The 27,467-nt window shown below is 45.5% G+C and overlaps 2 protein-coding genes across 3 annotated transcripts; both read right to left on the bottom strand.

Moving 5' to 3' along the window:
- Positions 1-1,614: 1,614 nt before the first annotated feature.
- LOC112542419 (class I histocompatibility antigen, F10 alpha chain-like) lies at positions 1,615-11,252 on the bottom strand. Its single transcript, XM_088129753.1, has 4 exons — positions 11,207-11,252; positions 7,084-7,371; positions 6,496-6,579; positions 1,615-2,762 (listed from the first exon to the last, which is right to left on the bottom strand). Exons 2-4 carry the CDS (start codon positions 7,265-7,267, stop codon positions 2,611-2,613), a joined length of 420 nt encoding a protein of 139 aa, XP_087985879.1. The 5' UTR covers positions 7,268-7,371; positions 11,207-11,252; the 3' UTR covers positions 1,615-2,610.
- LOC103052243 (major histocompatibility complex class I-related protein 1-like) lies at positions 10,064-26,878 on the bottom strand. 2 transcript variants are annotated; one of them, XM_015890508.3, is made up of 6 exons: positions 26,399-26,877; positions 22,535-22,810; positions 21,772-22,047; positions 12,614-12,901; positions 12,222-12,299; positions 10,064-11,258 (listed from the first exon to the last, which is right to left on the bottom strand). In XM_015890508.3, the coding sequence occupies exons 1-6, from the start codon at positions 26,448-26,450 to the stop codon at positions 11,218-11,220; spliced, it is 1,011 nt and encodes a 336-aa protein (XP_015745994.2). In that variant the 5' UTR covers positions 26,451-26,877; the 3' UTR covers positions 10,064-11,217. The 2 variants fall into 2 exon arrangements, with proteins under 2 accessions (XP_015745994.2, XP_087985847.1); XM_088129721.1 differs by lacking the exons at positions 10,064-11,258; positions 12,222-12,299 and having other exon boundaries at positions 12,564-12,901; positions 26,399-26,878.
- Positions 26,879-27,467: the final 589 nt, after the last annotated feature.

Here is a 27,467-nt window from a genome sequence, read left to right as displayed (position 1 = left end):
ATCTAACCTCTTGACCAATACACTGAGTAGTTCTGATGTAATTCCATTTACTCAAAACAAGAGGGAGAGAATTTCCATGTCAGCAAAAGTGCATTAGAAACATTGTTGAGAAAATATTTATGACAAGAAAATGTTTACGACCCTTCTTTGGCCAAAATGTCTTGTGATGATGGTGGATTTAAACCACCAGATTTTCAACTTTGTCATCAGGATTTTGTTTCAGCGTTGATATTCAGGGGTATGGAGTGACGGGGAGTAAAAAAGAAGTCAGTAGGATGATTGCAACGGCGCAATCAAAGAGCTGCTAGTTTTGTATTTGTGTTGATGTCTGTGTATGAAGAAGTGAGGCTTCAATCACATCATAACCAGCTTAACTTAATGGTCCAGCTACAACCATCTATTCTGCTGGAGACCTACAAGCCAAGCTCCCGGTTGAGTTTCTTCTCTAGGGCAAACTGGACTCCACAAATATCTGTTCCCTAACTGGCTTATTCTACAACTGAGGACAAATCCCCGGGCTGTATGGCTCAAAGACGCAGTGTAAGCAAATTAGGATAATTAATCAATTAAAAGGTGGCCTTTCTCTGAGGTGTCTACTATATGCTGAAATAGTCTCATGGTAAGGTCATAGAAGGATCTTAATATTCTTTTGACGTCTTAACCATTGCTTTGTTAAAAATAGGATATTCCAACCCTTTGTTCTGATATTCTTGTAAATAACAGCAAAACAAAAACCCCAATATCTACTTCGTCTCATCCTTTAGTTGTCTCCAAAGAAAATACCATGGATTTGGAATCAACCCAAGCATGTTTCAATGCTAATAATAATTCAGGCATTTTAGGTGCTGCTAACACATCTGGATCAAATTGTGAAATCAAAAGATGTTTTAATTGACTAGTTTTAGACATCCAAATTACTTATTTCAGCTTCTGATCCAAATAAATTGTCATGGCCAGCTCAGATGAAGAGGAATCACAGGAGGGTCATCAGTCTGAGGGGATTCAGCTGGAAGTCACTGTTGCCTAGCAACCAGGAGAGGCAACCATCACTGGCCTCAGAAGATGGAGAGGCAGAGCTAACACCTCCCTGCAATGCAAGGAACCGCCACAAAGAGAGGAGGGCTGAACAAAGGCGCTCAGCAAGACTATTGGCCAGAAAGAACCCTGCCCCACCAAAGGAACAATTCCGGGTCACGCCACCCTATATAAGAAGAGCTGCGAGCCTCACAGGCCTGTGGGTAGCAACTTTGCCTTGGTCTCACTGTTGTGTTCTTCCATTCTTTAGCTTGCCTTCTCAAGTAATGACCCTGAAACCTCTTACCATGTTTGACCCTCTAGTACCTTGTTTACAATTTGAACTCTCTCTTGCCTGTAATTTAAGCTGGTTGAGTTTTTTGTAGACTGGGTATTTTGGGCATGAGGGACTATGATTGATTGTTCAAACCTTTTTGCCATTAGAGTTCTGTTTGAAAACCTTTTTAGTAAAGATATAAGACTTACCTGCGTGTCTGTGATTTCCACGGGCCAGAAAAGGATATTAATATCTTAGGAACCTCCCATAATTCCCACTCCATTAATAAATATGGAACATTGGAGGCAGCAATAAATTCAGAACAAAAATCTCTAGCTAGCAAATGCCTGAGTTTCCAGAAAGGCCTTGGGAGGAAGTTAAACTCAGTTTCACGTTCCATCAAAACTGCTTCAGCTGACCAAAAGTAATCCAAGGCAACTGCAGAGATGTTTTATGGGAGCTTTATGCTATATTTAACTGTGCTGTTTCTGCTGACGTAATGCCTTTGGCTATAGGAAACTACAGAGAAAAGTGGATATGCTATTAGAGAAGCATCTGCCCTAAGCAATGTCCTTGTTTCCCATAAATATGAGGAACTGGACTGCATTTACAGGAAACAGTGCACATGTTGGGCAGAATGCTTATTCCCATAAGAAAGATCACCAAAACAAACCACAACTGGAACTGTCAACAGAGCCTACATAGGTTAGAGGTGATCTGCGTGTGTGCATATGTAATCCTTCAACAGTTAACCTCAAGAGTACCCAAAACTGACCTTAGATGGCTTTTGAGAAAATAAGCTAAGCAGACTACATCTGTTCCAAACATTGATGTGATCCAGCTTGTGGGTCATATGATATAATTAAGATGGGAGGATCAAACCATATAAATAGAGGAGCTATAAAAAAAGCTGCAGCAATTCTCTGTGGTTGGGTCTTTATCTGGGTCTGAAAGAAAGGGCCACTACACAGCCCTCACTGGAAGCCGCCTTCTCCCTCTGCCCCAAAAAACAGTTTACAAAGCATTCCTGAACAATGGTTTGTCCTTAATATAAGCCTTCTCTGAATGAACACATGAAAAACAGCTTATACCCAATATTTTAACAACAGACAATACTTTAATGCAATCGTATGACTTCAGCAAGACAACACAGAGACCATGAAAGAAGGCAAACCAAACCAGATGGGAGGCTCAGCTCTTCATCAATTCCCAACAGACTCCCAATACATAAGAAACATTCACAAAACTTGACCACAACTAACAGATCAAGGGATTGTCTTCTGTGTATTCCAGCTATGTCAGCATAACAGCAAATAATGTCATTCTGCCAGGTCTGATATTGTGGTTTTGTTGGGCAGCTTGATGAACAGGTTGATTGATGAGAATGTTATTTCGCTAGGTGTAAAGGACCCCCAAACGGGCCAAGATTTCAGATTCTCCTTAGCTGTTCTCGCTTTTCTTCCTTTGATGTCTTGCAGGGACAGAATGGGGGGGGGGGGAATCAGTGCTGCAAGGGACCTTCAGAGGCCATCCAATCCCCCTTTTGTAACAGGGAAGGCAATTTCAATTTTTCAATGAAAATAGGCCTGGAATCCAAGTGTTATCACTGCAAATCAACAGGCACTCAACTGAGCAGCAAGCTCAAGGATTCAGGTAATATTTCTCTCCTGGGGTTTATTCAAAATTGTAATCAATTGTTGTAAATTGTTTTTCTTTTCCCCAAACATAGAAAATTGGAATATGGATGGGATCTCTCCTGCAGGGGATTTGTCCCCTGGATTCCTTGGGGTTATATGATGTGATGCTGTGAAGTGCATATGGTTTTTGTTACTGAAATTGGGAGCCAACTAAGGCAGCAAATAAACTGAGGGAATAAATAAAATAATACAAGACTCTATATACCAGCCTTGTTTAGAACCAGGGTGATTTCCATGTGCCTCCAGAACCCTCCCTGGGTGTTCACCGGCCCTTCTACCCAACCCTGAAGTTTTAATTTTAATATTTTAATCTTAAAAAATAGAGATTCAGCCTGCTGCCATGCAAAGCGCCAACTTCCAGCATCATACCAAATTGGGGCTTTATAGCTGGTTATGCTGTCCCCATTGGCATGTACCTAATGAACATGCAAGCCCCCCCAGCAGCCATTTTGTGAGTGCACCAGCAAGATGTTCCCAACATTCCAGCTGTGTCATGAAGGCAGAGAGTTTGAGGCTCGAGGTTGAGGGGCTTTTGTGCAGCTCCATCTGGTGCATTGGTTTGGAGCAGGAGGACCTTGCCCTGGTAGCTTGTGCTCTTATCGTCACCCATCTGGATTACTGCAATGCACTCTACATGGGGCTTCCCTTGAAGACCACTTGAAAACTGCAGTTGGTACAAAAGGTAGCAATCCATCTATTCCCTAAGCAAATACACTATAATTATATCTTACCCATTTGGCAGTCACTGCACTTCTTGGTGTTTCTCGATGCAGCTCAAAGGACTGGTTTTGACTGTTTTTTCTTTAAAGCCTTCAACTTAGATCAGTGTTTCTCAACCTTGGCAACTTGAATCCTGTGAATTCTGGGAGTTGGTGTCCCCACGTCTTCAAGAGTTCTGGGAGTTGAAGTCTACACGTCTTCAAGTTGCCAAGGTTGAGAAACACTGAGTCAGACTATCCCAGCTTCTCCACATTTTTTTTCTTTTTTTTTGACTTCCGCCCTTTATTACACAGCCTCCTTCAGTTTGTTGACCTTCCAGAAACTATTAAGATGGACCTGTCCCAAGAGGCTTCTGGGATGAATGTTTGTTATTGTACCTACTTTTTAAAACTGGTTTGGATTTTTCTCAGTTTTTCTGATTTTATTTCATTTTTATTTTATTCCTTCCTTCCCTCCTTCAATTTATATGGGTTTCGAATTCAAAACAACTCTGGTTAACTTATAACAAATTTGAAACTAGACACCAACCTCAAACATAAAAAACAAAACAATTAGCAACCGAGGATAATCACTCAGCTCCATAAAACACTTCCTAAAACATCTCTTTGAGTCAGACTCACTCAACACCCATGGCCAACACCTCCAGGAGCAGCCAGGTCTTCAGTACTTTTTGAAAGACCAACAAGATCCAGGCCACCTGAATCTCAGGGGATCCACAGGATTCCACAGGCAGATGCCACAACAGACAAAGCATCCTTCCTGGGTCCCATCAGAAGACATTGCTTGATGGGAGAGATCTGGGATGTGGGAACTTCATCAGATCCAGTGAGGTGGGCAGAATGAAGAAGAGGCAGGCAGTCCCCCAAATTATGTTTTTATCTTCTCATTAAGTGAGGCACCAGGAAGTGTCTTTTGAGTCTGACTGTATATAAACACAATCAGTATGCAAGCAAATAAATAAATAAATACATTTTGCTGCAAAGTGAACAAGGCCCAGATAATTCTAAACTGCTGAAGGAGAACTGAGGGGGAGGGAGTCATCAAGTTTAAAATCCCTAATCCAAATATATCTTTCCAGGAAAAACAACACACTGGCTCAGCTACATGGTATTAAATTGGGCAACTACCCCATCACAAAAACATTTTGCCAGGGAAAGTAAAACTATCAGCTCAGCCATAAAATGGTTGAAAAGGCCAAGGCATGTGATCAGCTGGGAAGAGATCCTGGAAGGTGAGCAGAGTTCTGGGAAAGCAAAGAAAGGCTGGGCCTAGAAAGAAACTATGTTCCTGGAATACAGCCTCTTTGTTCTTTCAAAACCGCATGGTCTTTGAAGTCCTGCCCCATCCCCTCTTAATTACACCCTCATGGCCTCATACACCTCGCTAGGCAAATGATATGTTATAATACAATGAAAGATTTACTGCTCTATCCCATGTCCTGGATACTCTAATTTGCATAAGTCTATACAGGTAGTCCTCACTTAATGACCACAATTGAGACTGGAATCTTGATAGTTGAGCAAAAGCAGTCATTAAGCAAGATGCCCACGTGACTGCTTCACTCAATGACCACAATCCGGGCACTCCCAGTTGCGGTCATTAAGCGATCTCCAGGATTTGAGCTCCATTCCTGAAGACTGCCGAGGGGTTTCCCATCCCCTCTGTGCACAGAGGGGAAATCCTTTGTGGGGCTGCAGGAATAGAGCTCAGATCCTGAAGAAGGATTTCAGCTCCCCTCCATCTCCTCCACTTGCAACTTTCCCTGCCAGCTTCCCCACTGACCTTCTGGGGAAAAAAGAATATTGCAAATGCAATCACATTGATCGCGGAGTACTTAGCAACTGGTTGTAAATGTGAGATGGTTGCCAAGCACCTGAAATGCAGTCATGTGACCTGAGGAGGCAGCAGGATGTTTTACAATGGCCAGAAGTTCTTTATGGGCCATAAAGCACCCTTTCCGAGACCATAATTTTGAACCATTGTTAAATAAATGGTGATTAAGCAAGGACTACCTGTAAAGAGGGACTGTAACTGCAACCCTCTTGAGGTGTGTCTCTGCCTCCAGCTATGTCAGTAAACCAATTTGTGCTTCATGCAATGGTGTAGGAAGCCCTAAAGGTGGCCTTGGAGAAACTATTCAGAAACTTACAAAACAAAATGGGTGAAGACATGCTTGGAGTCCAGGAAACAAGAAATACATTGGGAGGAGACTCAAGCTGGCTCCTCCCTGACTCCCTGGGGTATAAGAGGGAGGGAAGAAAAAACACCATCAGATGGGCAAGATTCTGTCATAGTAGCCTAATTCTAAAAAGTATAGCTCTAGTCCAGTGTTTCTCAAACTTGGCAACTTTAAGATGTGTGGACTTCAACTTCCAGAAATTGCTGACTAAGGAATTCTGGGAGTTGAAGTCCACACATCTGAAGTCCACAAGTTGCCAAGTTTGAGAAACACTGTTCTAGTCTGTTTCCTGATCTGGTCAACCTCAAGAGGCTGACAAATTGTCCAGTTCTCTAGTTCAAATGTAGCTCTAAAAAATGCTACTTCTACCTCTATCTTGGAACTAAGATGTTGCTATCTGGGCTTGGAGGATTGAATGATGGTGCCAAGTGAAGAATTTAGGAGGTGGGAAGAGTCTCTGGGGACATGGATGGGGGGCAGCTGGTTCCCTACTCGTTGAGAAGCTCCTGGGCTGCATCTGGAAGGGATCCCTCACCCCAAGACCCTCTCAGTGCAAATCAAGAGCAGGAGGAGGAACCGGGCTGCAATAGTATTTCCTCTTTACCTACCCATCCAGCAGTTGATCCCAGACACCGGAAAAATGACAGCAGCCACAGCCCCCAAGATGATTTCCACATGGAATACCCTGTTGGCTAAAAAAAGAACAAATTCTTCTGTCTTCAGTGCAATTATTGCTCCTCAAACCTTCCTACCAGGATCCTTAGCTCAAGGGCAGAGGCTGGGCACCAAATCTGGCACCTGGCACACACAAGAGATGCTCACTGCCAAACAGCTAACACAACCTCCTCCCCAGCAGCTTCACTTCTGCCCAAGATGGGGAAACCACAACCATGCCTGGTCTTGAACACAGGTGTACATTTCCCACTCTGCATCCCCCAGTGCATTTAAGCAAGGATTAAGGTGATGGAATTGCCCACTTTTCTTCATTCACATGACACAAAACCACAAATTACCTACAGGGCTTGGTTCTCCAGACATGGCTAAGACAACATGTGATTGGTTTAGTTTGTGGCTCAATACATCATCAGACCCAGCCAAGTTTAAGTTGGGGGTGGGAAGAACTAACACCTAGTCGGCCAGTTTTTCCATCTTTCCCCAAGGGTGAAATTCCCCTTCTAGCTGCCTCAATCTCTCACCAGGTTCCTTCATCCAGGCCACGACCAGGGGTTTTACCAGCCCAGCATGCTCCACATGGCACTGGTAGCGGTCCCTCTCCTTGGGGTCAATTTCAATGCTGAGCCAGACATAATAGGTGCCATCTGAACTGGGGACCACATTTCTATGGAAGGTCTTGTACTTGCGGACTTCTCCATCCCTCATCCAGGTGGCACTGATCTCCTTGGGGTAGAAGCCGTAGGGCTGGCAGGTGAGGGCATCCACGTTGTCACTAACTACCTTGTGGGTCACTTTCCCCACTGGGGGCTCTGCAAAAACAGCAAGAACACATCTTACGGGATCTCTCCAAGCACCAACAAGATAATGCTTCTGGAAGAACCTACGTGAAGAATTTTAGATTTCTCAAGTAGGGCGTCTTTCAGAAAAGTGAACTTTGCTGTGGTGGAAAGACAGCTTCATTTTGGTCTTCTGGTATGATGAGCCTTTTGTTTGACTAAGAAGTAGCTCGGAACAAAAGATTCTGCCAAAAACCTCAACTTATTGCATTGCGTTGAAAGTCTTCATTTCTTCCTTATTGTTTCCTGCTTCTCCATTTTGTATACTTTTATATTTTGTAGTAAAGCAAATAAAATACTTTTGTTATTTTAATAAAATGACCTGCTATGAACCTATATAACCTTTTGAATACAAACTTACAGTTGTATTATAGATCAACAACATGTTCTCTTAAAACTGAATTGAAGTTAAGACACTGCCTGTGTTGTCCTTGGCAACTATAGGGAGGTAGTTCACCAATGCTGTCTTCTTCAGGGGTATTTTTTGAGTTGGTTGGGATTTCTTAGTGGTCCCCCATCCAGCTCTAAAAGATCAGGCCCTGCTTTAGATCGGCCAAGATTTACTCTGACTTGCCGTTTAATTAGTTGGAACTGGCCACTGGAGCATAAATCAAATAGGAGGTGCCATTTATGCCGTCCCGTGAGGAAAAAAAACCAAAACAAATCCTGTGAAAAGAGAGTCTAGAGGCATTTTTTTGAAGTGTTAGAAACAAATGTCGAACTTCAGGTATGGCAGAGAGACTGTGGGGCAGCTGGTGAGGGGTCTAGAGGCAGGTGGGGGCCTCAGAGCATCCCCCTGGGGACCCCGGCCCCAAACGAGGCAGATGCGTCCAGCCTCTCGTTCTGGCTTTTTCCTCAGCCTCAGCACACGCGGCCTTTTCCCGCCGTCAGAGGCAGCCCCGCAAAGGAGGTTCTCGGGCAATATTAGTCCACAGGGACGGGATTGAATCCTTTGTTCCACAAACGAGCAGCTTTACAAATGGCGGGCCTTTTCCGCCGTGGCGCCTGCGCTGTGGAACCCCGAGGTTGGCCGCACCATCGTTGAGCACCAGAGGTCCCTTAAGACGTGGTTACCCAGCAGGCCTGGGGACCCCCGGGGGACGGGGGAATTAGTGAGGGGCTCCCTCTTTCGTAACACCCTTTTATTCTCTGGTCTACGTTGGTTTTGATATGTTTAATGTATGTATCGACTGTTTTTAGCTTTGTTGTATGCCGCCCAGAGTCAGCTGTGGTGAGATGGGCGGCTATATAAATTAGTTTAATAGCAATAATAATAAATATACTGAAATGTCCTTTTTAAACTTTTTTTAAACTTTTTAAAATTTTATACTTTGTAATTTGATTACACTTCATTAGCATATGAAATTTGAAAAACTAATATGTAATGGTTTACAATAATATTTCTGATCAAGGGTTTTAAAGTTATTTTGTAGTAACTGTAATCAGGGTGAAGTTATTATAACCCCTGACTCAGAAGCGCCTTCCTGCTCAGCCGGTGATGGACGGGCCAATCGGGTGGAAGCCCCGCCCCCTCCCTCCCTCCCAGTTCTCCGGGCCTGACGGAGATCGAAGGGCCGGGATTGGTCAAGGAAAACAAATGGTCCCGGGGGCTGCCTGGACCAGCTTCCCTCCAGAGAAATCCCCCCCCCCCGTCTTCCCCTCTGCAGCTGGGGCCCTCTGACTGGCGCATCCTCCCTCCTTCCCCGGGCCAGCAAGCCACTGTCTCCTGTCTGCTGCTCTTCCACATTTCACAGCCATGCCACTAATGATTCTTAGAGGGGGAGAGAGCTTACGGGTGGTTGCCTAAGAGTGGCCATTGAGGGGGACTTTGATGGAGCCTCCAGAGTCAGTGGCAGTCCATCAGGAGGATGGGCGCTGAAGGAATTGTACTGCACACAAAAGGAAGAAGCAGGACAAAAGAAAAACGGGAGAGCTGAAGAGGTGCTGAAAAAAGGCACAGGGAGAAGCTGAAAGAGCAAAAGGCTGTGTATATGAGAGTGTCCTGCAGAAATCAGAGCCAGTCGAGGCAGGAAAGAGAAGGGCTGAGAAGAGAAGCCTGCAGTCCACCTGGGCACGTTCACTCTGTTCCTTTGACGGACACCGCAGGAGAGGATGAAACTCTTAAGCGTAGAAGGAGCCATGAGACCTATGGCTGCAATGGGGCTGCCGCTGAGGCGGTGCGGGGCTCAGAAGCAGCACAATCTATGGGAGCGCAAGGCATTGTCACCCCAATTATGAAGCCCCAGCGTTTAACTTCTTGGCTGAAGAATCCCCCAAAATACAGCACAAACAGCATAGTTGCACTCCAGAGGGCAGACTCCAGCCCTCAGTTTTGCATGTGGATGGGGGAAGTGGTTCACCCTCATCGGCCTCCACCTGCTCTCCTTGTTCGCTCCCTGCCGAAGGCTCCTCTTGCCTCCCTGCGGGCAAGCGGGGCTTCCGGGGGCCCCGGAGAGGCTCCTGCAGCGCTGGCGGAGGCTGGGTGCGCCCTCTCCCCCCTGGCGCTCAGGAGCCAGGTCTGGGCCATGGCGCTCCGCCCGGCACCCCTCCTGCTCCTGGGGAGCTTCTGTTCGGTTGCTGCCATACTGAGCCCTGGGGGGCGTCGGGGGGGAGGAATGAGCAGAACTTGTCTCTTCACACAGTGTTAAAAATCAGAAGGAGCAGCTTTTCCAACTAGAACATTTTATGACATTACATTTCATATTACATTTTAATACATTATAATCGTTAACTGATAAGGCACATTAACCTATCTCATGGCTTCTGGAGAACTGCCCGGCCTTCCCCTCCTCTTTCCTCACACCCCTCCCCCATTCATTCATTCATTCATTCATTCATTCATTCATTCATTCATTCATTCATTCATTCCATTTGTATGGCCGCCCAGCTCAGCAAGTGATTCTGGTTGGGAGCAATCTTAAAATAAATTAAAAGCAATTCCCATCACCAGTAGAAAAATTAAAATATACAGAGGATTTAAAGAGAGAACAGTGTCTCTAAGAGGAAAACATCGCTCTGCAGTAGTAAAAGTATATTGTAATCACTCAGCAAGTGATTCTGGTTGGGAACAATCTTAAAATAAATTAAAAGCAATTCCCATCACCAGTAGAAAAATTAAAATATACAGAGGATTTAAAGAGAGCAGTGTCTGTAAGAGGAAAACATCACTCTGCAGTAGTAAAAGTATATTGTTCACCCCCATCCACATGTAATAGGAATGGTATAGAAGTAATAGGAATAGAATATAGTATAGAGAAATAGTAACTTATAGTAGCAATAGAAATAGAGCATAGGATAAGATAATAGCAATAGAAAGCACTCACACATATATGTTTGTATGTTTCACTTTTGTATCTTGGTTTTTTAAACAGAACACATCCCCCCCAACCCTTATAGGGTGATTTATTTATGTATTCAAACAATTTATATGGCCACCCAACTCACTCACGGTGACTCCGGGCGGCTTACAAGAATAAAAATCCTCATACAAAACCCGCTCCACCCCACCCCCCCCGATGACAATAGTACATTGACACTGGCCATTTGTTGGCTCCGGGTCGATGTGGGATCCCCGCTGGCAAAACCAACTATATATTAAAAAAAAAAAAAAAACAGTCCAGAGTCCAGGGCTTTCGTGGTTCTCTTGATTCTGGGTCAATCTAATTGGGTCCACTTTAAAAAAGACCTCGTGACACTCTCCGTGGATAAAACGGTCACAGCTGGCCTTGGGCTCATCTTCCCCATTTCAGTCTTGCAGCATTACATGGAAGTGTCAGTATGAACTCCAAACACAAAAGGATCTACAGACCTGTCAAGATTTCAAATATTCCCCACTGAGCTCTTCGGTCTCCTTCGATACCCTGCAGAGAAAAATCGGGGGGAAAAATCAGAGTTGAAGGGACCTCCAGAGCCAACCAGCCCTCTCTTGGCAACAAGGGAGGTCACTCCAGAGAAAAGAGATTTGGGGTCAGAGCGTCACCTCTGGAAATAACCAGGCACTGAACTGCCCAGCAAGCTCCCCACGCTCATAGGAACTGTTTTCCTCCAAGAGCATGTTCAGGCTTGTAACGGTCAGGAAATGAGGTCTTGTTTCTTTTCCAAGGTTCTGAGAGCCAGAATGAAGCTCCTTCCAGAATAAATGGCACCTCCCATTCTCCCAGACATTTCTCCCTACCACTGAGTTTGGTTGATGCTCCAATAGCCCAGTGCCAACCCAGTTAGAGGACAGGACGGTGGAAATCTTGGCTGACCTAAAGCAGGGCCTGGCCTTTTAGAATTGGATGGGACACAAGCAAGAATTCCCAAGTAAATCAAGAATACCCTGGAAAAAGGTTGCCATGGCGAAGCACATCTGTATTGTTGCCAAGAACATTACATGGAAGTGTCCCTGTAGGTCCCAGTTCAAGAAAACCTTTCCCCAATTCCCAGAGACCTTCCCACGTGTGTTTTCCTCCTCACTCCTGATTGCAGCAGGAGCCGAGGAGGGGCAACAGAGGAAGCAGTCGCTCCATCCTCCATCGGTCCTTCCTTCCCAGGGGCCACGGCCAGAAGGGTCAGGGGACATGGGGGCCCTTCCTCCGCTGCCCCCACCTTCCATCAGTGCTTCCTGAGGGTCCCTCTTGCTTACAAGGGGCTCTTCTTGAGAACCTTTTCTAAACCTCCCAAATCACTTCAGTCCCGGGAGTGTTCTTTCCTCCCTGAACCCCTTCTCCTGCCAATCCCCTTCCCTACAGGCTCTTTCTGGGAGGGGGCTTGTGGGGGTCCTGACTGCACCTCTCAGGGAGCTTTGCCATCTGTACCAGGGGCAGTTCCAGTTCACTTACACGTCAGGAGGAGGAGGATCATCAGAAGCCCCAGCAGGACAACAAGGATGGTCCCTACCAGAACGAGCCGCCGTCTGGCTAAAAAAGACAAGCATGTTTCCCATTAGATGAGAAGCTCCTCTCCAGGGCTTCAGACAGAGATCGTGAGTTCCCTGAAGTAGAGATGCTCAGCAGAATAAATACTGTCCTAATCTGCAACGTCTTCCCTGCATCCCACCTGAAGGAGACCCCTCCCTTCCAATCCCCATCCTCCACTTCAGAAAAATGGCCAGAAAAGGCACTGACTGCCTTCAGGTAACCTGTCCCGGTACAGGAAATAACTTTTTTCCACTCCTCCAGCCCAGTGAAGATTCCCCTTCAACCTCCTTCAACCCTCAGCCTCAGCCTCTCACCCATTTCCTCCTTCCAGGCCAAGACCAGGGGCTCCTGCAAGCTGTCATGCTCCAGGTGACACCGAAAGAGGTCCCTCTCCTTGGGGTCGATCTCAATGCTGAGCCAGACATAATAGGTCCCGTCTGAGTTGGGGGCCACGTTCCTATGGAAGGTCTCGTACTTGCAGACCTCTCCGTCCCTCCTCCAGGTGGCGCTGATCTCCTTGGGGTAGAAACCGTAGACCTGGCAGATGAGGGCCTCCACGTTGTCACTAACCGCCTTGTGGGTCACCTTCCCCACTGGGGGCTCTGCAAAAATAGCAAGAACACACCTTACAGGATCTCTCCAAGCACCAACAAGATAATGCATCTGGAAGAACCTCACATAATTGCATCACCGCCTCCCTCCTTTCTTGAATCTGTAGGATCCTCAAGAGGTGGACCTTGATGCTCCCTAGGTGTCAGTCCTACTAAGTAGGCCAGGCCAGGAAATCAACTACATGGGAATGCTAAAACTCCTTTTATTGAGATTAGCTATAATAACAAAATCTGATGTGCTAAACCTCCTCCCCCTTCTTATGTCTGAGCCTGTTCCAAATATCTGAGGTGGACTTAAGGTATGTTTCACCTCTTGTTGTCCAAGGATCTTACATATGTCCATCAAGGACAGACAGACAGAAACTTTATTTCAGCCACTGACCAATAAAAATTCATTCTATAAAAAAAAAACAAAATTATCCCCTAACATCAATAACTGTTAGCAACCATTTGTGGGTGAAGCTTACACATAATGTTGCAGAATTTTACTACTTTTAGAGAAATACATTTATCTTGGTTGTTTAACAGATAACGCAAATAAAAGTTGTCAGAGAGCCCTGGAAATTTAAATAAAAGGGGGGTAATCAACTAGTGGCGAATATCCCTGTAGAACTGACAATACAAAAGAACATGGGCTGTGGGTTCTATGGCACCCGAGTCACAGGGGCAATATCGGGTTTCATATGGGGTTTTCCTATACTTCCCTTCCAAAACAGCTGTGGGGAAGACATTTAATGGGGCTGGAGACAAATACAGTCCTGAATTTGGGGACTGTAATATGATACAGATATGAAGCTGGTTTGGATGCTAAGATTTGGTCATTAGCAATTATATTGTGAGAAAATGGAGCAGTTTCTGTTTGACCTTCTATATCTAAGATCCTTTGTCTTAACACTGATCTGGCTTTTTCTAACTCTTAAGGTTAAAATGGCATCACTAGAGAAACCATAAAGTGTCTTTTGGATGGCTATTTCCCAAGAGGATTTGAAGCTACCTGCCAATATTAGATGGGTCAGTCCACTGGGGTTGTGATGTAATTTTAACCAGTAGGAAAAGATATTTATCCAGAGATCAGATTCACGTTTACTGACTCCTGCTTTCCGTCGAAGTACAGCATTTGGAACACTGCAGGTAACCTGGAAGATGTTTCTTAGAAATTTTGTTTGTATGCCTTCTAAGATAAGGGTGCTATGATAGGTCCCAGCTGAGCCCCGTATAGCCATTGCACTCAAGCTTTAGCTGTAAACATTTTAACTGCAGTAGGGATAAACTGTGCTCCTCTGGAAAAATATTAAGTTTGAATAGCTGATGCAGATCTCTGTGCATTACTGGAAACATAGTCCAGGTGGGCATTTCTCCTTCCTGAAGCTTGAAAAACTATCCCTAGATATCTAAATATCTTAACCTGTTCAATGGGCTGCCCACCTAAATTCCAACTTCTCTGTTTTGGGCATTTAGTCTTGGTGTAATTTATTATTAGTTCCTCCTCAGTATAGTAATGCGTTCGTGATCTCAGAGCTCTTCTGAGGCCAACAGAAGTTAATGACAGAATTACTGCATCATCTGCATACAGTAATCAATTGACATGTCTTTGGGCTAGTTTCAGAGGATGAAAAGTAGAGCTACTTAGATGAGAGACCAATGAGTTTATGTGTTAATTGAATACTACTTGGGCCAGTACACATCCCTGTCTGACTCCCCTCCTTATGTGTATTTCCTTTGTGACATGTCCTTGATTACTGGATCTGACCTTCAGTCTTGTGTCCTCGTGTATTTTGGTGAGCAACAAAAGTAGGCATTTGTCACTTGTGGTATTTTTTTAATTTATGCCACAGTTTAGTTCTAGTGACTGTGTCAAAGGCTGACCTAAAGTCAATAAATGCTGCGTAAAGGCGTTGTCCTGATTTGTGGGTGTACTTTTCTACTAGATCTTGCAGCACCAAAGCATGGTCTAGCATCAATCAACCTGCTCTAAATCCAGCCTGTTCATCCATCAGAATGTCTTCAGGTTCAAGCCAATCAATTAGTTTATCCTGCAGGTGTTTAGTATACATTTTGCTGATCTGACTTGACAAACTCTCTGGGCAGTCGTTAGCTGGATCATCTCTCTTGCCCTTCTTATATATTGGTATAATAACAGCCAAGCCCCAGTCCTTTGGTATCATGGCCGAACAGTCTATTGCTGTGAAAAGCGAAACTAGCATTGGGATCCACCATTCCAAATTATTTTTTAATACTTCATATGTTAGAAAATCTGAACCAGGAGCTTTCCCTGGTTTGAGCTGTTTAATTATATTTCTGATCTCTGAGCATGAGACTGGGGGCCAATGGGGAAGAGAGGCCACATCCAATTCCAAATCTGCTAAGAAATTCTCCTCTTGACCATTTAAGGTGACAAAATGGTGTTCCCATATACTGGCTGGTATAGGAGGTGAAGAGCTATAAATATTGTTAGAAGAAGATGAGGCTACCAACCTCCAGAAGATGGCAGGGTTTTTCACACTGGCAGCTGCTATCAAGTGTTGCCAGGATACCCTCACAGCATTTTTTTTTTTTGACAAATTAACTGTTTATTCTGTTTTTTCAATGTCATTAACTCAGAAATTGAACAAGAACCAGGACTGTCTTTATAGAATTTAAAATGGCAATTTAGAGAATTCCAAGCTTCACAGCATTCATGGTCGAACCAAGTATGACGTGTTCTTGGATCATGTCTAATTGTAACAGATTGGGGGGCTGTTAACAATGATTGGAATAGGTTGGTTAAGTTATTAAAATTAGCCAACAATGATGTCATCTAACTTACCCTCCACTATTGCTGAGTAAAGAGACTTCGCTGGTTTGCTTCTAACAAAGTTAGGGATTATTGCTGCTTGCTCAGATGTCCATTCAGCACGAGTGATCACAAGTCATGGGCCACTGTTGCAATGTGGCAAGAAGGTAAGAGCAACTTATCAAAGATTTTCAGGCACAAAGTAACAGGAAAGTGGTCGCTTTCTGGTTGACTGACAATTACAAACTTAGATAGGTAAGGAATTAAACTCTAAGAGGTCCAACATAGTCTAACAGGGAAGGCTTGGTACCGGCCCAGTGGGTGTACTCAGCTGGGTAATCATCACTAATAGACCCATTTAAAATTACCAAATTCAGTTTTGTGAAAGTTCAAACAAAGCAAGGCCCTCTATAATCACTAAATTCATCCTTAGATTGGCGGCATAGAATAGGGGGTGTTATTTGTTTAGTCGTTAAGTCGTGTCCGACTCTCCGTGACCCCATGAACCATACTGCGCCAGGCCTTCCGGTCCTTCACTGCCTCCCTGAGTTTGCTCAGTTTCATGCTCATTGCTTCAGTGATGCTATCTAACCATCTCATCCTCTGCCGTCCTCTTCTCCTTTTGCCTTCAATCTTTCCCAGCATCAGGGTCTTTTCCAAAGAGTCCTCTCTTCGCATTAGGTGACCAAAGTATCTGAGCTTGAGCTTCATTATCGATCCTTCCAATGAGCAATCAGGGTTGATTTCCTTTAAGATTGACTGGTTTGACCTCCTAGCAGTCCAGGGGACTCTCAAGAGTCTTCTCCAGCACCACAGTTCAAAGGCATCAATTCTTCGGCGTTCCGCCTTCTTTATGGTCCAGCTCTCACAGCCATACATTACTACTGGAAAAACCATAGCTTTGATTATGCGGATCTTTGTCGGCAAGGTGACGTCTCTGCTTTTAATATGCTATCTAGGCTTGCCATAGCTTTCCTCCCAAGGAGCAAGCGTCTTTTAATTTCATGGCTGCAGTCTCCATCTGCGGTGATCTTGGAGCCCAAATAAATGAAGTCTCTTACTGCTTCCATTTCTACCCCTTCTATTTGCCAGGGAATTGATGGGTCCAGATGCCATGATCTTAGTTTTTTAATGTTGAGTTTCAAACCAGCTTTCGCACTCTCCTCTTTCACCCTCATCAAGAGGCTCTTTAGTTCTTCTTCACTTTCTGCCATTAGGGTGGTATCGTCTGCATATCTGAGGTTGTTGATGATTCTCCCTGCAATCTTAATTCCGGCTTGTGATTCTTCCAGCCTGGCATTTCTCATGATGTACTCTGCATATAGGTTAAATAAGCAGGGTGACAGTATACAGCCTTGTCGTACACCTTTCCCTATTTTGAACCAATCGGTTGTTCCGTGACTGGTTCTAATTGTTGCTTCTTGGCCTGCATACAGATTTCTCAGGAGACAGGTAAGGTGGTCTGGTACTCCCATCTCTTTAAGAATTTGCCACAGTTTGTTGTGATCCACACAATCAAAGGCTTTGCATAGTCAATGAAGCAGAAGTAGATATTTTTCTGGAACTCTCGTGCTTTCTCCATGATCCAGCGAATGTTGGCGATTTGATCTCTAGTTCCTCTGCCTCTTGAAACCCAGCTTGTACATCCGGTAGTTCTCGGTTCATGTATTGCTGAAGCCTAGCTTGTAGGATTTTGAGCATAACCTTGCTAGCATGTGAAATGAGTGCAATTGTGCGATAGTTTGAGCATTCTTTGGCATTGCCCTTCTTTGGAATTGGAACGTAAACTGACCTTTTCCAATCCCGTGGCCACTGTTGCGTTTTCCAAACTTGCTGGCATATTGAGTGCAGCACTTTAACACCATCGTCTTTTAGTATTTTAAATAACTCAGCTGGAATACTGTCATCTCCACTAGCTTTGTTGTTAGCAATGCTTCCTAAGGCCCACTTGACTTCACTCTCTAGGATGTCTGGCTCAAGGTCAGCGATCACACCAGCGTGGACATCAGGGACATTAAGATCTTTCTTGTATAGTTCTTCTGTGTATTCTTGCCACCTCTTCTTAATCTCTTCTGCTTCTGTTAGGTCCCTGCCTTTTTTGTCCTTTATCATGCCCATCTTTGCACTAAACGTTCCTTTCATATCTCCAATTTTCTTGAAGAGATCTCTAGTCTTCCCCATTCTATTGTTTTCCTCAATTTCTTTGCATTGTTCATTTAAGAAGGCTTTCTTATCTCTCCTTGCTATTCTCTGGAAATCTGCATTCAGTTGCTTATATCTTTCCTTTCACCCTTGTTTTCGCATTCCTTCTTTCCACAGCTATTTGTAAAGCCTCATCAGACAGCCATTTTGCTTTCTTGCATTTCTTTTTCTTTGGGATGGTTTTAGTTGCTGCCTCCTGTACAATGTTACGGACCTCCGTCCATAGTTCTTCAGGCACTCTGTCTACCAAATCTAATCCTCTAAATCTATTCATCACCTTCACTGTGTACTCACAAGGAATATGATCTAAGTCATACCTGAGTGGTCTAGTGGTTTTCCCTACATTCTTCAATTTAAGCCTAAATTTTGCAGTAAGAAGCTCATGATCTGAGCCACAGTCAGCTCCTGGTCTTGTTTTTGCTGTCTGTATAGAGCTTCTCCATCTTTGGCTGCAAAGTATGTAATCAATCTGGTTTCGGTATTGACCATCTGGTGATGTCCATGTGTAGAGTCGTCTCTTGTGTTGTTGGAAAAGAGTGTTTGCTATGACTAGCTTGTTCTCTTGACAGAACTCTATTAGCCTTTGCCCTGCTTCATTTTGTACTCCAAACTTGCCTGTTATTCCGATTACTCCTTGACTTCCTACTTTAGCATTCCAATCCCCTATGATGAAAAGGACATCTTTTTTTGGTGCTAGTTCTAGAAGATGTTGTAGGTCTTCATAGAAGCGGTCAACCTCAGCTTCTTCAGCATCAGTGGTTGGGGCATAGACTTGGATGACTGTGATATTGAATGGTTTGCCTTGGATACGCACTGAGATCATTCTGTCGTTTTTGAGGTTGTACCCCATTACTGCCTTTCCCACTCTCTTATTGACTATGATTGCAACTCCATTTCTTCTAAGGGTTTCTTGCCCACAGTAGTAGATATAATGGTCACCCGAATTAAATTCACCCATTCCCGTCCATTTCAGTTCGCTGATTCCCAAGATGTCGATGTTCAGTCTTGTCATCTCATGCTTGACCACATCCAGCTTGCCTTGGTTCATAGATCTTACATTCCAGGTACCTATACAATATTGTTCTTTGCAGCATCGGACCTTCTTTTCGCTTCCAGATACATCCACAGCTGAACGTCCTTTCGGCTTTGGCCCAGCCGCTTCACTCTTTCTGGAGCTACTTGGAATTGCCCTCCGCTCTTCCCCAGTAGCATATTGGACACCTTCCGACCTGAGGGGCTCATCTTCCGGCGTCATATCTTTTAGCCTTTTAACATTGTCCATGGGGTTTTCTTGGCAAGGAGACTGGAGTGGGTTGCCATTTCCTTCTCCAGTGGACCACATTTTGTCAGAACTCTCTGTCATGACCTGTCCGTCTTGGGTGGCCCTGCACGGTATAGCTCATGGCTTCACTGAGTTACGCAAGCCCCTTCGCCACGACAAGGCAGTGATCCATGAAGGGGGGGGTGTTATTACAGAAGATAAAGGCGGGTAGTGAATGTTTAGCAAAAAGTGATTTGTCGTTTGCTCCAATTCTTGCATTAAAATCGCCAGCCAATATTATATGTGCTTCAGAGGATGTAACCATTAGATCTTCCACAGAGGTATTTATTTTGTCCCATACATGTCTTCTCTGTGATCGTATCCACAGGGGTGGGATGTACGCATTAATCAAAAGGAATTGACTCCTATTAAATTGAAGTAGAACTGCTAGTGCACACCTGTCTAATGGTTGTAAACTGATTATTTGAACCTGTAATGTGGTAGATATTAAAATTCCTAACCCCCCACAAAGCGTCCCATGTCCTGCACCAGGCACAGCTTCCAGGGCAATTGTCTTGAACCCTTCTGCTACCAGTTCACCCGCGTGCCAGGTTTCCTGGGAAAAAACTACATCAAAGCTGGAGATACAAGCCAGAAACAATAGATATCTATGCCTGGATTTCCACCCTGGAACATTCCACCCTGGAAATGAAAGACAGAGGAGTAATATTGGTTGAACATCATTCAGTTTGGCCAGACAAAAGTATTGCTGTAGACACTTCTGCACTGGGACAGCCTCTATCAAAGGTCTGAGTGCCCTTTAGTGAAGTTAAAATACAGTCCCGTGAATGCTGATCTACAATCTCTGTATTTTGTGGGGCTGAGTTCGCAACTCCTTGGGGTGTGTTTGAATCTTCAGTGAAGCAATCTGGTTGTCCATCCAATTGGCTGTCTTCAAGCGATGTTGGAGCTGAACTCAGATCGAGGCCAAATCAATTAGTGGGGCAACTGTCTTGTGCATTGTGGTTAGAGTTTGCGTAAGATCCTCTAACGTCTTCAACAAATCTTCCTGTTCACAGCTTAGCAAGGCTCCAAAGGCACCAGTTAATTCTCAGCAATTCAGCTGCAATTGATCCTCCTCTCTCTGCCTGAAATTATCAAAATAAGCTTCTCCCAAAGGCAGGGCCGGTTTTTTATCTTTGCAGCTGGCAACAGCAGCAGCACCCATTCCTTGATTCTCCTTGAAAGGGCTGGCAGTCTCTTATTATAGTGACTCAATGAGTGGGGATATCTGCATCTCACAAAATACATGTTTTGGAAATATTAAGAAAGGGGTCGGCATGGGCTTCGTGTTAAAGAGCGTACTTGGGATTACAGACTGCTTGAATGTCAGTAGAATTCATTTACAGCCCATCTTACTAGGAAGCCACTCCACCAGACCTAAGTCGATGGCATAGTAATGACATCGAAGTAACTGGCTTAGGGAGTAACGTGTTGCTTTCTTTAAGCCCCACCGTCCTCTGTTGAGTCTATTAAGGATAATGTGTAGATAAATCTGATTAGTTTGCAGCACTCAATTATCATGACTTTGATTTTCAGCCCTTACGTGTCTCAAAGGTTGAAGGACAGGTTTTGGGTGGTTTGTTCCCTTTTCTCAGTCAGTTCAGCTGTAGAGTCTTTGAGTTACAACAGCTTGAACATTTTTAGAGCCAGAGCTTCCTACTTCAGCAAACTGGGATAATTTATTGTGAAGGGACTGAGTCACTGTATCAAAGGACTCTTTCAATGAGTCCACTTTCACTGTTATTTCTGTTGGATAATCAAAAATTGATAGTACAGTCCGTGCGGTCAGTCAGCTTTGCCTAGACACAAGTTCGGTGGTCCCATTTTTGGATACCTCTTCCTGACTGCTTCTTGTAGTAAATGCTACAACCAAGCATGCAGCTGCTTCCAAAGAGGAAACTGTTATATCTAAGGTGCCCAGGGAATTTAGTTCCCCACTGTTGTAAGTGGGGTGATCTACTACACTTTCGTCTTGAGAGTCCCAATTCAACACCTCATATTTATTTAGAGTGTGCCCGAGGCTTGGTTTATTGATAATACTAAAGCTGGCACTGTCATTACTTACATTTTCACCCACAGCCATCTCATTTTTGAGTTCCATAAGATTGTCTATTTTTAGTTGCTTGGATGATTTGAATAATGACCGCATGCCAGAATTCATTCTGTGTGAAAAGTTCATTCTTGTGGGCCATTTCTTCCTCTTTCCCATGCTGTTATCTTCTCTTAGCGACAGTGTGTAAACAGTCTCACCCAGTTGTTTGGAAAATAATCATATACAGTTGCACGCAGGGACCAGTAGTTAAAAAGGGGATTCGTCTGATAATATAAAGTAAAAATAAAAATTTGCCAGAGCACTCTGACAGCTGGATGCTTTCACTTCACCATCTTGCGATCGGCCTCCCCATCAAGGTCTTCTTCCTTATTCTCTACATCAGGTTTCCTTTCATGCAAGAATGGTGATTTTTTTTTTTTCTCAAGAGGAATTACTGACCCCCCCAGCCCAACAGCACCCTCAAAAGGTCCATCCAAGGAAATTATGCAGCTCTCCTCCCCTGCACTCACCTGTCCTCTGCAGAGCCTCCTTCCTGTGGGACAGGTATTTCTGTAGCCGCTCAATGCAGGTCTCCTCCAGGAAGACCTGGTTTCTCTCGGACCGCACCAGATCATCATCCCACTTCTCCTTGACCTTCTCAGCCTGGGGCTGAGCTGCCACCCATCTGAGGGTCTCCTTGTTGAAGCTGATGAAGTCCTTCCCTTCGTAGCCGTAGTCCCAATACCCTCGTTTGCTCCCATCTTCCCTGAGCTCACAGCCCAAAATCGCCTGCCAGGTGTGCAGCCCTGAAAGAGAGTTTAGAAGGACCAGAGTTCCTCTCCCAAGGCACGCCCCCCCGCAAAAAAAGGTTTATTAATTATTATCTTTCCCCCTCCATCCCATCTGGGAAGGGAAACCTGAACTCTCCTCCCCCACCTTCTAGAACAGGGAGGAAAGTGAAGAGGGCCTGCGCTGAACCTTTCTGGAGATGGGACCATATCATGCAAATAACTGCCAGTCATTTTAGCTGAGGGAGAATAATGTGGAGTTTTTCTTTCCTTCAGAGGAAAAAAAAAAAAACATCAGCACCATCCTTTTGTAGTCCTGGAAGCCAAAAAGAAAAAAAGAAAAGAAAAGAAATCCTGCATTTTGCAGTCTGTAGGTGGGCAATATAGTCACTTCTCCCTTCCTTGTGAGGTGGGGGCTACTTTTCTTCTCCCCTCCCACCCCCCAAATTTCTCCCTTAGAATAATAATCAAAGTGAACTGGAGGAAGAAGGAAAGAAAATGAAACCTCCATTTTGCTGGTACAGTTTTTGTACACGCTCCAGCTCATCTTGGAAGACCTGCTCAGTGGTCTGCAAAGTCTCCATCTCCCGGTTCCAATCGTTGGGATCCTCCTTCTCCACCTCCTCCATCCAGGGCACCAGAAGGACCGTCCTCCTGGTGAGGCTGTCATGGCGAGCGATGGGCTGGTGGTCCAGGTAGGCCTTGGAGAAGACCTGGGGCAGCCCCTGGCTGGACTCTGGCACCTGCAGGTAGAAGTAGCTCAGGGAGTGTGAGGGGAAGCCTGGAAAGGAAGAAGAGAGAAGGGCAGAATTAGGAGTCTGAAGCTCCAGCCCCTCCCCATTTCACTGTCACAGAGCAAACCCCCAAGAGAAGGAGTTCGATCTGTTGCCGTGGGTGGGAGGTTCTCACTCCTGTCTCCAAACATGGAAGATGCCCCAAGGAGCAGCCCCCCTCCCCAGACTTTGGCTGACCTTGACTTCCAAGATAGATGAATCATAGAGTGACAAATGTTGGAAATGCCCTGAAGGAACATTCTACCCCCATTGGTAGATCTATAAAAAAAACTTGGAAAGACCATCCCAAGACTTTAGAAACTCAGTTTGAAATGAAATCACATTTTTCTACTAGGTATAATCCCAGAATGCATTAACAAGAAACAGCATAATTTACTGAGATAGAGGCTCATGGCTGCGTGGATAAACTTTGCCCAGCATTGGAAGAAAGATACAATACGAATGACATCTGACTGGGAACTTAAGCTTGGAGGGGGGAAGTAACAGCATTTATCTACAACAGAAGTTTAACCAGATTCAAGCAAGAATGGTTTCCATGTATACAATACATCACACAGCAAGGCAAACAGAAACACAATATGGTTTCTAAAGGGGCCTAAATGTTTATAAACACTGTACATCGGTTGGAATGTAGAGAAGGGAGAAGGGAGAGATTAAATACCTATCTACGTTTTCCATTCTTTTCTTTTTTCTTTTTCTTTTTCCTCTCTTTTAACATTTGTAAATAACACCACAGTGGAGACTTGAGTTTCAGATATGAAGCTCAAAGCCCCAAACCTTTCTCAGATTATAAAATTATTCATTTTGCAACTGTTTCTCAATGCCGTACTGAGCAGTCATTGTACAGCTGAAGCAACCTAACGTTCATTCACATTTTAGGCATCCTATCAAACGCTGACATAAACTTTTTAAGAATGAGAAGAGTCTCCACTAAATGATCTTGGAAAAAAAGAACAAACACAGAGCATTGGCCATGGAGAATTGTTTGGAGAGAAAGCACCAGGATATCCAATGACTGTGGGCAAAACTGGGAAGTCAGAAAGACATCCAGGAAGAAGGCAGGGAAACTCCATGGATGTGTCCAGAAAGTCTGTTGCTGGAAAAAGATCTTTTCCCCAAGATTTAATCCTGGATGGAAGCCCTGATTTTGCCTGCATGATGGAGGCCTGGCTGAGAGAGGTGGGGCTGCTGATATCCCCCCCTCCTCCATCCTGCCAAGTTCCTCTGTGATGGTGTTGTCAGGGCTGCGGGGGGCAGGACGGGCAACAGAACAGATGGCAGAAGGCAGTGCTACCTAATGGCAGACTGTTGCTGTGGAGAATGCATATCGTGGGTGTTTCCAGTTTAGTTTACACCTAGCACACGCCCAGCGTATCCTATATCCGGATCAGAAGAGCTACACCATCTGCTGAATGCGGATAACAGAAGTAATATAGCTTGGAGTTGGTTTATTTATTAAACATGAGCAAATACCCAAAACTGAACAAAAGGCAGGCAGAAGTCAGGGGAAATATGGATAACAGGCATGAATGAAAAGGGCAGAGGAATTGCTAACAACAACGTTATATGTATACATAAAATATGATATATCTCTGTATCAAAAGCACTGAAATTTTGTGAGGCACTGAAAACAATCCTGTGGGTAATTTACATGAACAATCCCAAAGAGAGCAGTCTTTGGTTATTCTAGCCTTAACCCTTTAATGTACATTACAGTAGCAGAGTTGAGATGGAAAGTAGGACACCAGGTGATCCCTCTTCTGTTCTGCCCCACGAAGGACATCATTTGGTGGACGGGGATGATGGATCTGACACAAATAAGGGAGGCAAAAAGAAAGTTGCTATTGGAGGAGAAGAGAGACAGAAGCGGGGCTAAGAGCAAGCCAGGCTAGGAACAGAGTAGAAAGAGGCAACGGATACATCTACACCCACGCATAAAAAAAGAGGAGGAGGAGGTTGGGACCTACTGTGGAATAAAGTGTTAATTCATCATCACCAGCTGGCCTTCTGAGCAAAAGACAAAGAGGGAAAAAGAAAAAGGGCTTCATCTCTTCTGCCTTCTGGGCTCCAGCAAAGAAAATCCCCAAAGGAGGCACTTCCCCAACTGAAAAACCTGAAGGAAAAGGGGGAAGGAATGTGTAAGGGAAAAGGTGCTTGGGAAGAGGCCAGAGAAAGAGGAGAAGAAACAGAAAGGGGCGAAGGACAGAGGAAGAAGAACAAAGCAATGAAAAGACTCGGATCCGAAGAGAAACTTTGGCAGATTCTGGTATGGGTTGGGTTGGGTTTCGGGAGAGGATGTTCAGGAGGAGGGAAACCTGCGCGGAGGACCAGAAGCCACAACTGTCTATGGACCGGGTGGCAGAAGAAGAAACCAGGAGAAAGAAAGGAAATCAAAAGCCAAGTCACCTTTTCTTCCCCAACAAAGGCCCAAGGAAGAAAAGAGGGAAAAGGCACTAAGCGGGGTAGACAAAGAATGGAGAAAAAGAAAAATGCCCCACTGGCCTCCACGTCCCTCTTCAGAGAGGCAGATTTTCTCCCTTCTCCCCTCTTATTCTTCAGGGCATCCGCTGGAAATCAGAGCCTTTTTCATCCATTTTGTTATGCGGTGCCTTAGTTAGTGTAACACAACACAACACAACACAACTGCCACAGTGGGACCAGGTATGTTTTGAACTGTAGATGTATTTGGGCTTGAAAGGATGGCAACTGGTGCAGCAAAACACAATTGGAGGCTTTTGTGCTTTTCTACTGTACACAGTGAGGCTGTTTACAGAGGTGTTTGCAACTGTAAATGTTGGATTTCCTCCTCTGACTCCGGATCTCTCCTGCTTCTTTCCCCTTTCTTTCCTCCTCCCTCCCCCTCCCTGGGCTTATCAAAGAGTGAAAAGAAAGACATGGGCGGATTTACTGTAGGATGCGGCGTGGCTTCTACTTGCTCAGCCAAACTACTACTACTACTACTTCTCCTTCTCCTTCTTCTTCGCTGGGGGAAGAACCTCCCTCAGGGTCTTCTGCCCAGTCCTTCCCCAGAGACCGGGGGACAGGGCCCCCCCCCTTCCCATCCTGGGTCTTGTGTGAAGACGCCCCCTCTGGGGCTTCACTTCCCCTCTTCCAGGGAAGCCACCTGTGGACTCTTCTTCTCCCTCTCTGACCAGGAACCACGGGCTGCTCTGCATACTTCGCTTGGCTCTCCAGCCGCCCCGTTCTGCGCAGGCTTTTTCTCTCCTCTCCTCTCCTCCTCCGGTTTTCATCAGACCAGCGGCATCCCCAGCAACTGAGGAGGCGGGTGTCCCCCAGGGCGCCAGTCCTCCCCACCAGGACTACACAGGCTGGGTCGGTGGGACGGCTGCCCTGGCATCTCCCCCCAGCCACCTTGGCTGGCAGCCAGCTCAGCTCCTTGGCCTTCACGGCAGCGCCACAGCTGCGCTTCAAGGCCAGAAGCTCCTCCCCTTTCCTCTCGTCATTTACTGACCCTCCCCAGCACATCTGCAGCCATACCAGACCACTAAACCATATGCCACAATAACGTAACAATATTATTATTACTATTACTATTATTATTATCAGCTACTCACAGGTGCAGCACCCCAGCAGGATGAGCAAGGTGGCCGCTGCCCTCCAGCCCATTAGAGCCAGTGCGCCCACAGGGAGCCCAGATGCCAAGCGGTGGTTGTCACGCCGGAGCGAAATGGGCTTGCTCCTCTTCCCTTTCCTCTTTTCTCAACGATACAAAGGCCGCTTTACTAAAGGCGAAGCACGATTAAATGCGTAAATTATGCACTTCACGAAAAGTCCCTAGACGGGGCTCAGCGCAGCCCAAGGAGACAGAAGTGGGTTTCGGGGGGGGGGAGGGAGCCGCGCCATGGGGGGCTCAGCCCCACCCGGACTCAGCTCCTGCCCACCCGTCTCCCTCCCGCGGCCTGAAGACAATCCCCGGGCAGCCTCTCCGGCCCCCAGCGCTGGCCCAGGAGCAAGAGGGGCACCCGCAAACAGCATCGCAGCCTTCTCTACTGATCCGCGGTGGCGAACAAAGCGGAAGCCTGCCGGGCCACGCCTGCTCCGGCTCAGTTCCGGTCTCCCCTTCTGGCCCCGCCCACCCAAAAACTCTGGGCGGGCCGCAGAGCCAATCAAGCCGCGGGAGTGGCCTGCAGGCGGCCCCGACTCTCCATCGTTCCGGAGAAGAGCCCTTCTCCAAGGTCCCGAATCTCCATCGTTGCAACGGAGCGTCTGCGCTTCGGAGCGAGTCCGGCTTCTCCCAGGGAAGGCGCGCGACGAGCGTTCCTTGGACACCAAAGCCGAAAGGAAAGTTTGGGAGAAAAACGGTCTTGGAAAGGGGTCCGCGAGCCTTCTAGGGGGTTCGCGGAAGTCAAATGCCAGGAAACTTGGGCTTGTGATTTAACGGACTGATTTTATCCATAGTCTGGATTTACCGTTCAGGGGCTTCCGAGGATCCCTCCACGAAAAAAAGACGTTGAGCAGGGGGTGAGCCCCTGAGCGGTAAATCCGGACTTCTGCCATGCGCCCTTGACTCAGCATTTTTGTGGACGGACGAAACTGCGGATATTTCTTTATTTTTTTATCGTATGGCACGTTCACATTGCAATTCAGTAGAATAAAAACACAAGAGATACAATACAAAATATG

The sequence above is a fragment of the Python bivittatus genome, unplaced genomic scaffold, assembly GCF_059951505.1.
Source record: "Python bivittatus isolate LINGU-HERP-01145 unplaced genomic scaffold, Pbiv_v1 ctg000810_np1212, whole genome shotgun sequence".
In the NCBI taxonomy this organism is placed as follows: domain Eukaryota; kingdom Metazoa; phylum Chordata; class Lepidosauria; order Squamata; family Pythonidae; genus Python; species Python bivittatus.
Note: the sequence above shows the minus strand (reverse complement) of the source record. Positions and strands in the feature narration are given on the sequence as shown.